This window comes from Rhinoderma darwinii, chromosome 8 (assembly GCF_050947455.1).
Source record: "Rhinoderma darwinii isolate aRhiDar2 chromosome 8, aRhiDar2.hap1, whole genome shotgun sequence".
In the NCBI taxonomy this organism is placed as follows: domain Eukaryota; kingdom Metazoa; phylum Chordata; class Amphibia; order Anura; family Rhinodermatidae; genus Rhinoderma; species Rhinoderma darwinii.
Genome location: NC_134694.1, coordinates 3,729,504 through 3,746,492, shown reverse-complemented (window position 1 = coordinate 3,746,492; position 16,989 = coordinate 3,729,504). Strand labels below are relative to the sequence as shown.

Sequence of the window (16,989 nt, the reverse complement as noted above, 5' to 3'; positions counted from 1 at the left end):
AGAAGTAAAGCAAAGGACATAACTCCCCCGTCTATAGGATCCACTAGCGGGGCGGCCTGATCTATAGTTGCTGCTTGACAACTTTTTAACCCCTTCTACTAGCCTCACTGAGTAGATCACGTCCTGCGCCCATTTAAAGGAGAACTCCACGGAAATATGAAGTGTGGAGTCTTGTAATATCATATTGGATAAAAGATGTTGGGTGACCTCCTCTAATGGCAGCGTAAATCTCAGGTTCTGCCGAGGTGAACGCTTCCTTTTTCCTATTGTTTGGTTTGTGTGTCAGTCTTCACTGCACGTCTGGTATTCTATTCATGGGCCTCACCTCTTACCATAATCCCCAATCGGGTCAATGTTTTATAGGAGTGAAAGCCCCAAAGTGAACGAGCGGACGTTCTGATGTGTAAGAGCGCCGGTCTTATGTATGTGAAGTGTCCTTACTGTAGAATGATCTCGGCTTGCTGTCAATGAGTGGAAACACGGGTACGAGCCAGCTCTGATACGCTGAAACGAGCCCCGCACCTGTCAGCAGGATGTGATCAGGACAGGTATTCTGTCTGTAAACAAGAATGTTGTCATTCACTGGCAACAAGCAGAGATATTGAAAACGGCGAGGAATTTCTTAGAAGGTTGCACCGAAAAGAAAAAACCGGACACAGACAGTGAATGGTATACACAACTCTTTACAAAATATACATTATAAGGATATAAGACAATGCACGCCGGTCCGGTGCCCCAAGAGCTGACACTCTAATACGCAATATAACATTTATGATAGAGAGAGAGGAGACCATGGCCGCCTGTGTTCTCACCTCTGTAACATTATATGATATTACAGTACGGGGTGGGGCAGCCACAATCTGCGCTGTAATAAATAATGGAAGGTCTATGGGGGGGGGGGGAGAGGTTTGGCTGATAGGAGAGAGTGATGACGGGAGAGGGACGCCTGTCAATCACTCTGAAGGCACGTCGCTGGTCACAGTCCTTGGTCGCAGACTTGGCTTTGAGGCGGGGGGGGGCGTTGCTTTACGGGAGGCTGCTGATGTCTCTTCTGGGAGGGGGGCCCACGGGTTTTGCGGGGGCTTCATTGGCTTTTCCTTCAAACATCATGATGCTGGGGAAGATAAAGAAAGGGTTAATGTTAGAAGCGAATGCAACCCCAATACAGGGACCCCCCCCCCATTATTATACATTGTTTGATTGGACGAGGGGGTCCAGTTCTGTTTATATGGCCCTGCCCCCTCTCCGCAATGTTAGCAAACCCCAAAGGGAGTGGGGGAGGGCAATATACGGCAGGACCCCCGGTCCCGGGTGGAGGGTGCACGGGGGCCACATTTTGATTGATGCCTCTCATGATGCGTACCAGCTGCAATGGGGCCCCTAGGGAGGGTCCAGCTCAGGTTGTTGTCCCCACCCCCTCCCCATTCTACAATGGGTGGAGGGAAGTTAAATATGACCCCAACCACTAGGGGCTCCACCAACCTCCTCTCCTGGGTAGTGGGTCCGGAGGACAAACATTAGTCCCTCGAGTCTGGATATGGGGCCTGTGATGGGATAGAAGGGGCCCCTATTGTTCTGTTGTGGCCCGGCCAGTCTCTCAGTGTGGGGGAGGGAAGGGGAGGTTGCTCTAGTGCTGGGCCCCCATATTAATGTCCCCCGTACTCTTCTGAATAAACCTGAATAAATGCTGCAAGTGCTGAGCCGTAATATGTGTATAACAGTCCTGATCGTCTCCGCACCGCAATTCAACCTCCTGCCTAATACACAAGTAAATATGACATCTGTAGCTTTAAGAGGTTTACATAACGCCACCTTGTGGCCAGGATAACACGAAGAACGATATTACTAAATAATGTATAGAGATCAGGTATATAATACACATCGCTGGTGACCGGAGATATTGATCTGGTTATAAGTCTGACTAAGGCTACACGGCGACTGACATGAAGGTGAAAAGGTCGCATGACGACATCTCCGTTTATGTGGTTGCAGTTACTATAACAATCGCGAAAAATCAGAATCTGCTGGGCTTTTGGTCGCAAATTGCAAGCAACTTTTCCAGGATAGAGTTCAATGTAATTCGTGTGCGACATGTCAGTCATTTCTCAAATCAAACCCTAAAATAGTCGCGTGACCAAAAGCCGTATGTTGGAGGATAATAAATTGTCACTGCACTGCCACTAGTGACCAACAGATGGCAGTGCAGCACCTGACTATTCTGTACAATAAAAATCTGCAGGAACCTGAAGTGGAGAAATCTTATACAACAGTGATCCCGGTGTCCTGTGTCGTGGAATGCAATCTATTGTTCCCTGGTATCAGCCATGTCAGGCCAAGAAACTGGCTGTAAAGTGGGATGACAGACAAGTGTAGAAACCTTCCCTCCTCCATGATCCCTACTGTATGTCACATATATCCGCCACTATTATATCCTCCAGAGACATTACATCATATGTGTGACTGATATCAGCCGCCCCTCTTATATCACTCCAGTACTATTATATCCTCCAGAGACATTACATCATATGTGACTGATATCAGCCGCTCCTCTTATATCACTCCAGTACTATTATATCCTCCAGAGACATTACATCATATATGTGACTGATATCAGCCGCTCCTCTTATAACACTCCAGTACTATTATATCCTCCAGAGACATTACATCATATGTGTAACTGATATCAGCCGCTCCTCTTATATCACTCCAGCACTATTATATCCTCCAGACATTACATCATATGTGTGACTGATATCAGCCGCTCCTCTTATATCACTCCAGTACTATTATATCCTCCAGAGACATTACATCATATATGTGACTGATATCAGCCGCTCCTCTTATATCACTCCAGTACTATTATATCCTCCAGAGACATTACATCATATGTGACTGATATCAGCCGCTCCTCTTATAACACTCCAGCACTATTATATCCTCCAGAGACATTACATCATATATGTGACTGATATCAGCCGCTCCTCTTATATCACTCCAGCACTATTATATCCTCCAGACATTACATCAGCCGCTCCTCTTATATCACTCCAGCACTATTATATCCACCAGAGACATTACATCATATGTGTGACTGATATCAGCCGCTCCTCTTATATCACTCCAGCACTATTATATCCTCCAGAGACATTACATCATATGTGTGACTGATATCAGCCGCTCCTCTTATATCACTCCAGTACCATTATATCCTCCAGAGACATTACATCATATGTGACTGATATCAGCCGCTCCTCTTATATCACTCCAGAACTATTATATCCTCCAGAGACAATACATCATATGTGACTGATATCAGCCGCTCCTCTTATATCACTCCAGCACTATTATATCCTCCAGAGACAATACATCATATGTGACTGATATCAGCCGCTCCTCTTATATCACTCCAGTACTATTATATCCTCCAGAGACATTACATCATATGTGTGACTGATATCAGCCGCTCCTCTTATATCACTCCAGTACTATTATATCCTCCAGAGACATTACATCATATGTGTGACTGATATCAGCCGCTCCTCTTATATCACTCCAGTACTATTATATCCTCCAGAGACATTACATCATATGTGACTGATATCAGCCGCTCCTCTTATATCACTCCAGTACTATTATATCCTCCAGAGACATCATATGTGACTGATATCAGCCGCTCCTCTTATATCACTCCAGCACTATTATATCCTCCAGAGACATTACATCATATGTGTGACTGATATCAGCCGCTCCTCTTATATCCTCCAGTACTATTATATCCTCCAGACATTACATCATATGTGACTGATATCAGCCGCTCCTCTTATATCACTCCAGTACTATTATATCCTCCAGAGACATTACATCATATGTGTGACTGATATCAGCCGCTCCTCTTATATCACTCCAGTACTATTATATCCTCCAGAGACATTACATCATATGTGACTGATATCAGCCGCTCCTCTTATATCACTCCAGCACTATTATATCCTCCAGAGACATTACATCATATGTGACTGATATCAGCCGCTCCTCTTATCACTCCAGCACTATTATATCCTCCAGAGACATTACATCATATATGTGACTGATATCAGCCGCTCCTCTTATAACACTCCAGTACTATTATATCCTCCAGCGACATTACATCATATATGTGACTGATATCAGCCGCTCCTCTTATAACACTCCAGTACTATTATATCCTCCAGACATTACATCATATATGTGACTGATATCAGCCGCTCCTCTTATAACACTCCAGTACTATTATATCCTCCAGACATTACATCATATGTGACTGATATCAGCCGCTCCTCTTATATCACTCCAGTACTATTATATCCTCCAGAGACATTACATCATATGTGACTGATATCAGCCGCTCCTCTTATATCACTCCAGCACTATTATATCCTCCAGAGACATTACATCATATGTGTGACTGATATCAGCCGCTCCTCTTATATCACTCCAGCACTATTATATCCTCCAGAGACATTACATCATATGTGTGACTGATATCAGCCGCTCCTCTTATATCACTCCAGCACTATTATATCCTCCAGAGACATTACATCATATGTGTGACTGATATCAGCCGCTTCTCTTATATCACTCCAGTACTATTATATCCTCCAGAGACATTACATTATATGTGTGACTGATATCAGCCGCTCCTCTTATATCACTCCAGCACTATTATATCCTCCAGAGACATTACATTATATGTGTGACTGATATCAGCCGCTCCTCTTATATCACTCCAGTACTATTATATCCTCCAGAGACATTACATCATATGTGTGACTGATATCAGCCGCTCCTCTTATATCACTCCAGTACTATTATATCCTCCAGAGACATTACATCATATGTGTGACTGATATCAGCCGCTCCTCTTATAATGCTCCAGCACTATTATATCCTCCAGAGACATTACATCATATGTGACTGATATCAGCCGCTCCTCTTATAACACTCCAGTACTATTATATCCTCCAGAGACATTACATCATATGTGTGACTGATATCAGCCGCTCCTCTTATAACACTCCAGTACTATTATATCCTCCAGAGACATTACATCATATGTGACTGATATCAGCCGCTCCTCTTATAACACTCCAGCACCATTATATCCTCCAGAGACATTACATCATATGTGTGACTGATATCAGCCGCTCCTCTTATAACACTCCAGTACTATTATATCCTCCAGAGACATTACATCATATGTGACTGATATCAGCCGCTCCTCTTATAACACTCCAGTACTATTATATCCTCCAGAGACATTACATCATGTGTGACTGATATCAGCCGCTCCTCTTATATCACTCCAGCACTATTATATCCTCCAGAGACATTACATCATATGTGACTGATATCAGCCGCTCCTCTTATAACACTCCAGCACTATTATATCCTCCAGAGACATTACATCATATGTGTGACTGATATCAGCCGCTCCTCTTATAACACTCCAGCACTATTATATCCTCCAGAGACATTACATCATATGTGACTGATATCAGCCGCTCCTCTTATATCACTCCAGTACTATTATATCCTCCAGAGACATTACATCATATGTGACTGATATCAGCTGCTCCTCTTATATCACTCCAGCACTATTATATCCTCCAGAGACATTACATCATATGTGTGACTGATATCAGCCGCTCCTCTTATATCACTCCAGCACTATTATATCCTCCAGAGACATTACATCATATGTGACTGATATCAGCCGCTCCTCTTATATCACTCCAGTACTATTATATCCTCCAGAGACATTACATCATATGTGTGACTGATATCAGCCGCTCCTCTTATATCACTCCAGTACTATTCTATCCTCCAGAGACATTACATCATATGTGACTGATATCAGCCGCTCCTCTTATATCACTCCAGTACTATTATATCCTCCAGAGACATTACATCATATATGTGACTGATATCAGCCGCTCCTCTTATATCACTCCAGTACTATTATATCCTCCAGACATTACATCATATGTGTGACTGATATCAGCCGCTCCTCTTATATCACTCCAGTACTATTATATCCTCCAGAGACATTACATCATATGTGACTGATATCAGCCGCTCCTCTTATATCACTCCAGTACTATTATATCCTCCAGAGACATTACATCATATATGTGACTGATATCAGCCGCTCCTCTTATAACACTCCAGTACTATTATATCCTCCAGAGACATTACATCATATGTGTGACTGATATCAGCCGCTCCTCTTATATCACTCCAGCACTATTATATCCTCCAGACATTACATCATATGTGTGACTGATATCAGCCGCTCCTCTTATAACACTCCAGTACTATTATATCCTCCAGAGACATTACATCATATATGTGACTGATATCAGCCGCTCCTATTATATCACTCCAGTACTATTATATCCTCCAGAGACATTACATCATATATGTGACTGATATCAGCCGCTCCTCTTATATCACTCCAGCACTATTATATCCTCCAGAGACATTACATCATATGTGTGACTGATATCAGCCGCTCCTCTTATATCACTCCAGTACTATTATATCCCCCAGAGACATTACATCATATGTGACTGATATCAGCCGCTCCTCTTATAACACTCCAGTACTATTATATCCTCCAGAGACATTACATCATATGTGTGACTGATATCAGCCGCTCCTCTTATATCACTCCAGCACTATTATATCCTCCAGACATTACATCATATGTGTGACTGATATCAGCCGCTCCTCTTATATCACTCCAGCACTATTATATCCTCCAGAGACATTACATCATATGTGTGACTGATATCAGCCGCTCCTCTTATATCACTCCAGTACTATTATATCCCCCAGAGACATTACATCATATGTGTGACTGATATCAGCCGCTCCTCTTATATCACTCCAGTACTATTATATCCTCCAGAGACATTACATCATATGTGTGACTGATATCAGCCGCTCCTCATATCACTCCAGTACTATTATATCCTCCAGAGACATTACATCATATGTGACTGATATCAGCCGCTCCTCTTATATCACTCCAGTACTATTATATCCTCCAGAGACATTACATCATATGTGTGACTGATATCAGCCGCTCCTCTTATAACACTCCAGCACTATTATATCCTCCAAAGACATTACATCATATGTGTGACTGATATCAGCCGCTCCTCTTATATCACTCCAGTACTATTATATCCTCCAGAGACATTACATCATATGTGTGACTGATATCAGCCGCTCCTCTTATAACACTCCAGCACTATTATATCCTCCAGAGACATTACATCATATGTGACTGATATCAGCCGCTCCTCTTATATCACTCCAGCACTATTATATCCTCCAGAGACATTACATGATATGTGTGACTGATATCAGCCGCTCCTCTTATATCACTCCAGCACTATTATATCCTCCAGAGACATTACATGATGTGTGACTGATATCAGCCGCTCCTCTTATATCACTCCAGCACTATTATATCCTCCAGAGACATTACATCATATGTGACTGATATCAGCCGCTCCTCTTATAACACTCCAGCACTATTATATCCTCCAAAGACATTACATCATATGTGTGACTGATATCAGCCGCTCCTCTTATATCACTCCAGTACTATTATATCCTCCAGAGACATTACATCATATGTGTGACTGATATCAGCCGCTCCTCTTATAACACTCCAGCACTATTATATCCTCCAGAGACATTACATCATATGTGACTGATATCAGCCGCTCCTCTTATATCACTCCAGCACTATTATATCCTCCAGAGACATTACATGATATGTGTGACTGATATCAGCCGCTCCTCTTATATCACTCCAGCACTATTATATCCTCCAGAGACATTACATGATGTGTGACTGATATCAGCCGCTCCTCTTATATCACTCCAGCACTATTATATCCTCCAGAGACATTACATCATATGTGACTGATATCAGCCGCTCCTCTTATATCACTCCAGTACTATTATATCCTCCAGAGACATTACATCATATATGTGACTGATATCAGCCGCTCCTCTTATAACACTCCAGTACTATTATATCCTCCAGAGACATTACATCATATGTGTGACTGATATCAGCCGCTCTTCTTATATCACTCCAGCACTATTATATCCTCCAGAGACATTACATCATATGTGTGACTGATATCAGCCGCTCCTCTTATATCACTCCAGTACTATTATATCCTCCAGAGACATTACATCATATGTGTGACTGATATCAGCCGCTCCTCTTATATCACTCCAGTACTATTATATCCTCCAGAGACATTACATCATATGTGTGACTGATATCAGCCGCTCCTCTTATAACACTCCAGTACTATTATATACTCCAGAGACATTACATCATATGTGTGACTGATATCAGCCGCTCCTCTTATATCACTCCAGTACTATTATATCCTCCAGAGACATTACATCATATGTGACTGATATCAGCCGCTCCTCTTATATCACTCCAGTACTATTATATCCTCCAGAAACATTACATCATATGTGACTGATATCAGCCGCTCCTCTTATATCACTCCAGTACTATTATATCCTCCAGAGACATTACATCATATGTGACTGATATCAGCCGCTCCTCTTATATCACTCCAGTACTATTATATCCTCCAGAGACATTACATCATATGTGTGACTGATATCAGCCGCTCCTCTTATATCACTCCAGCACTATTATATCCTCCAGAAACATTACATCATATGTGACTGATATCAGCCGCTCCTCTTATAACACTCCAGCACTATTATATCCTCCAGAGACATTACATCATATGTGTGACTGATATCAGCCGCTCCTCTTATATCACTCCAGTACTATTATATCCTCCAGAGACATTACATCATATATGTGACTGATATCAGCCCCTCCTCTTATATAACTCCAGTACTATTATATCCTCCAGAGACATTACATCATATGTGTGACTGATATCAGCCGCTCCTCTTATATCACTCCAGTACTATTAAATCCTCCAGACATTACATTATATGTGTGACTGATATCAGCCGCTCCTCTTATAACACTCCAGTACTATTATATCCTCCAGAGACATTACATCATATGTGTGACTGATATCAGCCGCTCCTGTTATATCACTCCAGTACTATTATATCCTCCAGAGACATTACATCATATGTGACTGATATCAGCCGCTCCTCTTATATCACTCCAGCACTATTATATCCTCCAGAGACATTACATCATATATGTGACTGATATCAGCCGCTCCTCTTATATCACTCCAGCACTATTATATCCTCCAGAGACATTACATCATATATATGACTGATATCAGCCGCTCCTCTTATATCACTCCAGTACTATTAAATCCTCCAGACATTACATCATATGTGACTGATATCAGCCGCTCCTCTTATATCACTCCAGTACTATTATATCCTCCAGACATTACATCATATGTGACTGATATCAGCCGCTCCTCTTATATCACTCCAGTACTATTATATCCTCCAGAGATATTACATCATATGTGTGACTGATATCAGCCGCTCCTCTTATATCACCCCAGTACTATTATATCCTCCAGAGACATTACATCATATATGTGACTGATATCAGCCGCTCCTCTTATATCACTCCAGTACTATTAAATCCTCCAGACATTACATCATATGTGACTGATATCAGCCGCTCCTCTTATATCACTCCAGTACTATTATATCCTCCAGACATTACATCATATGTGACTGATATCAGCCGCTCCTCTTATATCACTCCAGTACTATTATATCCTCCAGAGACATTACATCATATGTGTGACTGATATCAGCCGCTCCTCTTATATCACTCCAGTACTATTATATCCTCCAGAGACATTACATCATATATGTGACTGATATCAGCCGCTCCTCTTATATCACTCCAGTACTATTATATCCTCCAGAGACATTACATCATATGTGTGACTGATATCAGCCGCTCCTCTTATATCACTCCAGTACTATTAAATCCTCCAGACATTACATCATATGTGACTGATATCAGCCGCTCCTCTTATATCACTCCAGCACTATTATATCCTCCTGACCTGCCCGTTTACAGGTTGTATTGGAGCGTCTTGTGTCTCTGTTTTCAGCGCATCACAGACAGAAAATGTCCCTCAATAACCATAAAAGCCATTAAACCCTATATAAGCCTAAAAAAAAAATGTGTCCTGATAACAGAGAACAATGGATTGTATTCACCTGTCCTACAGTCCGTCTCTCCCCAATCTGAAATGGCTGATAACAGGGAGCAAATAGATTGCATTCACCTGCACAGCAAATAAAATTAAAATTGGCTAAAGATTTCCTGTCTCTTTAAGGCTCCCATATAGAGACATTGCAGCAAGGCTGCTGATTGTTGACCCCTGTGCCCACCTTTGGACCCCCTGAGCGGTGGACCTGCCGCCTGTTGCTTTCTTTTGGTGCTGATTGCGTCTTGTAACCAGTTGTTCTTGTTTTTAACCCTTAGTGGCGAGTTTCATATTAGGCAGCATGATGATCAGACACGGCTTCTCTTAAAGCTGTACACACACAATTTATCGGCCCCTTCACATCATTTTCTCATTTCTGTATTCTGCCTCCTCCATGCAGCGGCAGCAATAAGACATCCTGCAGACCCCAGACAAGAGCTGCCAGCCTGCCCCTCCCCCGTGTCCGCCTGCCCCTCCCCCGTGTCCCCCAGTTCCCTTCTCACAGATCTCACATTGGGGCTCCCCATGGGAATGCATTGAAAGAGATTGTTCCTGCTCTAAAAGAAGCCACTTGGGGGAAGGGGGGGGGGGATAGATGACAAGACGCACAGAAAACGGATTGTTGGGCGGTTAGGCAGCGCGCCACATCTGAGAGGGTCTCCGCCACCCCGGCCTTCTAATGCACCCAGAGATAATAGCCGATAACAGAGAGGGATGGAGGGGGGATCTCCGCACAAAGGGCCGCACTGTTCCCACACCGCGCAACAGTAACTGGAGGACAGAACCGGCTGTGTGAGACCCTGCTGCTCTGAAAGGGGACGCGTTACCTGATCACAGAGACCCCGATGTTTCCACTCAGATAAGAATTCTAGAAATTCCACTGTACTACCGCCGCCACCATGAGCAGTGATCCCGAGACCCCCCAATATCAAGGGGAATGAGAAGTGAAGCTCTGCAGGGTCACATGGGGGAAGGAGCACCCCTAAAATCAGAAATCGCACCGGTCCTCTTCTATCAAGGGGTTAAAATTATTGTTATTCTGGGAAAGCCAGGTGACAACTAATATGGCCGCCATTACCGATCCCACAAGGGATGTCATCCGGCTGACTCCTGAGCTTGACGCTAATGCATCAATACATAACTAGGCAGATCCACTCAGGACTCTGGGAAAGCTGAGTGGTAAATCCTCGAGGAGTCATAGAAAAAGCCATGTTGGTAATTTACCCGCTGACCCGTGGCATTGGTGGCAGGGATACTAAAGGAGGGAACTAGGGCAGAGTTACTGCGGTCGCCACTAGGGGGAGCTCACTACATACAGATATATACAGCTCCCATAGAGTTACATGATCACATTCCGCTGCCTGCAGCCACCACTAGGGGGAGCTCACAACATACAGGTATATACAGCTCCCATAGAGTTACATGATAACATTCCGCTGCCTGCAGCCACCACTAGGGGGAGCTCACTACATACAGGTATATACAGCTCCCATAGAGTTACATGATCACATTCTGCTGCCTGCAGTCACCACTAGGGGAGCTCACTACATACAGATATATACAGCTCCCATAGAGTTACATGATAACATTCTGCTGCCTGCAGACACCACTAGGGGAGCTCACTACATACAGATATATACAGCTCACATAGAGTTACATGATAACATTCTGCTGCCTGCAGTCACCACTAGGGGAACTCACTACATACAGGTATATACAGCTCCCATAGAGTTACATGATCACATTCTGCTGCCTGCAGCCACCACTAGGGGGAGCTCGCTACATATAGATATATACAGCTCCCATAGAGTTAAATGGTAACATTCTACAGTCTGCAGCCACCACTAGGGGGAGCTCACTACATACAGGCATATACAGCTCCCATAGAGTTACATGATAACATTCTGCTGCCTGCAGTCACCACTAGGGCGAGCTCACTACATACAGATATATACAGCTCCCATAGAGTTACATGATAACATTCTGTTGCCTGCAGTCACCACTAGGGGAGCTCACTACATACAGATATATACAGCTCCCATAGAGTTACATGATAACATTCTGCTGCCTGCAGTCACCACTAGGGCGAGCTCACTACATACAGATATATACAGCTCCCATAGAGTTACATGATAACATTCTGCTACCTGCAGCCACCACTAGGGGGAACTCACTACATACAGATATATACAGCTCCCATAGAGTTACATGATAACATTCTGCTGCCTGCAGTCACCACTAGGGCGAGCTCACTACATACAGATATATACAGCTCCCATAGAGTTACATGATAACATTCTGTTGCCTGCAGTCACCACTAGGGGAGCTCACTACATACAGATATATACAGCTCCCATAGAGTTACATGATAACATTCTGCTGCCTGCAGTCACCACTAGGGCGAGCTCACTACATACAGATATATACAGCTCCCATAGAGTTACATGATAACATTCTGCTACCTGCAGCCACCACTAGGGGGAACTCACTACATACAGATATATACAGCTCCCATAGAGTTACATGATAACATTCTGCTGCCTGCAGTTACCACTAGGGGGGAGCTCACTATATACAGATATATACAGCTCCCATAGAGTTACATGATCACATTCTGCTGCCTGCAGTCACCACTAGGGGAGCTCACTACATACAGATATATACAGCTCCCATAGAGTTACATGAGAACATTCTGCTGCCTGCAGTCACCACTAGGGGAGCTCACTACATACAGGTATATACAGCTCCCATAGAGTTACATGATCACATTCTGCTGCCTGCAGCCACCACTAGGGGGAGCTCGCTACATATAGATATATACAGCTCCCATAGAGTTAAATGGTAACATTCTACAGTCTGCAGCCACCACTAGGGGGAGCTCACTACATACAGGCATATACAGCTCCCATAGAGTTACATGATAACATTCTGCTGCCTGCCTGTAATTACACTCATTGTTTCAGCTGGATCTGGAGGGGTTAATGATCCTATATACACTACATCCTGTAGGGACCCCCTCCCCCATGTGTCTTTCCCGTTTTTGCACCTGTTCAATCGAGGAATGAATCCGGCGCGGCTCCTTAGAGGAAACACAACCTTATCTGGTGTCTCGAGAGATGTAGCTGTGTTATGTCTGCGCCCGAGTATTCCTCCCGGAGCGGCTAATTGTGCGGTGTCTGCTGTCACCAGCTGCGCTCCACCCTCCATGTCGGCCCTGGATCTGCGCTGGGATGGATGGAGCGCGGGAACCGCGACAAACACAAGACTTCTCTCCAAGTGACAGCGAAGCACGAGATTCCTGATACGCGTAGAGATAAACCTGGTGCCATCAACGCTCTGATTAATGCTAATCTGCTCCTGGGAAAGCTGGGTGCCAAATACTATAATCATCCAACTTTCCTGCAGTGAATAGCAAATCCGATTACTTCCGCGGCCGTGTGTCACCGCACAATCGGGCACATCTGCCGTTCAGGGCTCTGGGAAAGCCGTTGTATTACAGATATACGTTATTTTATTCTCCCTGATTTTCATTTGTTTTGTTAAAATATATTCTTTCCCAAAGAAGATAAAATTCCGCACGGGGAGGGGGACATTCGCTTTGGCGCACCTGTTACCCCCGTCACCCTCCACATCTCCGGAGACAATGAGGTTCTGTGTCATGTCCTGGACACTTGTTGAGTCTCATATTTCCTCATATTGTCCCCGGCACTGACCCCTTTACACTATGACATTTATAGATGCTGAACTAGGGGGCGCTATCACACCACATAACTGCCCCAACCTAGGACCTATCAGGAGGCTAGAAAATGGGTTGTTACATAAGCCCCTCCCCATGTGAGCCCATTCAGCCAATCCGCAGAGCCAAGGAGGGTCACATGACATTCTACCCTGACCTTAAAATTATTGCAAAGTAAAATCCAGGGGCAGTGAGCCGTGTATCTAATCCTATCATGTGTGATACTGACTGCTGAGCCATGTATCTAATCCTATCATGTGTGATACTGTCTGCTGAGCCATGTATCTAATCCTATCATGTGTGATACTGTCTGCTGAGCTGTGTATCTAATCTTATCATGTGATACTGTGTGCTGAGCTATGTATCTAATCCTATCATGTGTGATACTGTCTGCTGAGCCGCTGTATCTAATCCTATCATGTGTGATACTGTCTGCTGAGCTGCTGTATCTAATCCTATCATGTGTGATACTGTCTGCTGAGCTGCTGTATCTAATCCTATCATGTGTGATACTGTCTGCTGAGCCATGTATCTAATCCTATCATGTGTGATGCTGTCTGCTGAGCCATGTATCTAATCCTATCATGTGTGATGCTGTCTGTTGAGCCGCTGTATCTAATCCTATCATGTGTGATACTGTCTGCTGAGCCGGGGTATCTAATCCTATCATGTGTGATACTGTCTGTTGAGCTGCTGTATCTAATCCTATCATGTGTGATGCTGTCTGCTGAGCTGTGTATCTAATCCTATCATGTGTGATGCTGTCTTCTGAGCCGTGTATCTAATCCTATCATGTGTGATACTGTCTGCTGAGCTGTGTATCTAATCCTATCATGTGTGATACTGTCTGCTGAGCTGTGTATCTAATCCTATCATGTGTGATACACCAGCTCAGCAGACAGTATCTCATCCTATCATGTTCTCATCTTATACAGTTGGGTCAATGCTGCAATGAATTCTGCTGCTGCAGTGTGGTGCAGGGACGGTATTGAGGAAGCTCTTCCCTCCTCGTGGATCTGGCAGCCGTTAAATGTCTCTATTCATTGTATATAAGCTGGGGGCAGGCGTTGGTTGTTCGCTGCGGCGCCATTGTTGTCTGCGTGGGAGCCGGTGGATTGTTGTAGGCAGCATTCTCCATGTACCCCGATACTGTCAGCGGCCGCACAACGTCGAAAGAATCGCAGCACTACTACACATATACACAGCCTATACCTAGGAGGATCCAAGAGATGGGGGTGATATAGGCTGTGTTCACATGTAGCGGTTTAATTTGCATATTTTGCAGCAATTTTTTTCTAAACTCTCATCGGGCCATCTTGTTGCGATTTTGCAAAAAATTTCAGCCATGTGACATCATATCGCATGTGATATATAAGTAAAGCAACAATTAAAGGGTCAGTACCGTCTACGTAAATGAAGCTTCAATATTGTAACACAAAAAGTTCTGCTACTTTTCTTACAGATTTTGTTTCACTCCCATTCACTGACAGTATGCAGAGATAGTGGAACATTTTTGTTTATATCCACAGGCTGAAAACCTGTCCTTACCTAATCCTTTTCACAGCTGAGGGTTTGTTACAATTGTATCCAGTCTAGACAATCCTCTGTGAGATAAACAAAGCAACAGCACAAATCTCCCTAATGTCCTGGACTCCCCGCGCTGATAGCGGTCATCTACTCTGATACATTGTAGCAGCTTGTCAGCTGTGATAAGCCTTAGATCTGTACAGATTTTCAGTGTCTGGATTTAGGCAATAAATGTTTCCATTCACTGACAGCAAATAAATATTTTGAAAATGGTGAGGATTTCAAATATCTACAGTGCTGCAGGTCCTTATATATTTGCTGAAGGACCCAAGTCTTAAAGAGCCCCTGACGCAAATTCATAATCAGCACATGGGGCATTTGGCGTTGGTCCGCACCCCCTCTATGGCAGATGTGGCACTGAATAGATGTTATAGTGTAATCTGTATGAAATGTAAAAAGCCTCCACAGGGAAATCAAGAAGGGGAAGTGTCTGCTCTGTATGGAGTTCCCCTTTAAGTGCTCGGCAGCCTACACACTTGGCACCAGTCATGTGGTAGAACACGTTCCCCTCTGCTCTGACAAGGAGGAAGACATTGTCATTTCTGGGATTATTCCGGGTGTATATTAAAGATTTGCTGTGGGTACAGTATGTGGGTGTATCTAACTGGTGGGTGAGGCTCGGATACCTCCTGTCACTGTTGATGGGTCAGTGATCACACAACGTGCAGGATCGTTTCTTACTGACGGGCTGTGATTATCGGTTCTCACCATGATTGCTCCAGGTGTATGTGGGCTGTCATGTGGACATTACTCTCTAGTGTGGCAGCTCTTTCTGGGTGACCCGGTGACCAGAGATCGCTCTCTGTAATCTACATAATGGCTGATTGTGGCTTAGGAAGAGCAGCTCTGGAGCACAAACTGCTGAAACGCTGCAGGAAAAATTTGCATAAGGCCTTATTCACACCAACGTGGGGAAACTCAGACGCGAAAAATGGTTGTTTTTCACATCCGCATTGTCGCCATGCGGGTCCCGCTTTCACGGATCGACATAGACGTGAGTCTAGGGAGGAGTCCGTGAAAACGGAAGATAATAGGACATGTTCTATTGTTCCGCGGACCCTTCACGCGCTCCGTTGAAATACATGCGTCCGTCTGACCGCCGTGGTTTTAATAGGCGTCACGCGGCGTGTACTGCGGTCGTCTGAATTCGGCCTAAATAATAGGATCTTTTCAATAACCAGAGGGACAGAAAACCGCTGCGTGCAACAATCTCCATCCGGCGTAAAAATGGAAACCACGAACGATCCCATAGGATCACATCTGGCATCCGTGTTTATATCTTGTTTTATACTCTAGTCACCCCCAGAGCTGCACACAATATCTCCCATAATGCGTTATACATACACTGAACTAGCAGAGGGATATGAGCCTGGGAGCTAACTTGAAAGTAGCAGAATTGTCAGT

The 16,989-nt window shown here is 44.0% G+C and overlaps 1 protein-coding gene across 2 annotated transcripts in view; it reads right to left on the bottom strand.

The window, feature by feature from the left end:
• Positions 1-663: 663 nt before the first annotated feature.
• Positions 664-16,989, bottom strand: part of AIF1L (allograft inflammatory factor 1 like) — a 37,751-nt gene continuing 21,425 nt past the window's right edge. For both annotated transcript variants that reach the window (XM_075834671.1, XM_075834672.1), the window contains one exon: positions 664-1,114. In XM_075834671.1, the coding sequence (XP_075690786.1) occupies positions 1,027-1,114 (88 nt within the window). In that variant the 3' untranslated portion in view covers positions 664-1,026. The remainder of the gene's footprint in view (positions 1,115-16,989) is intronic.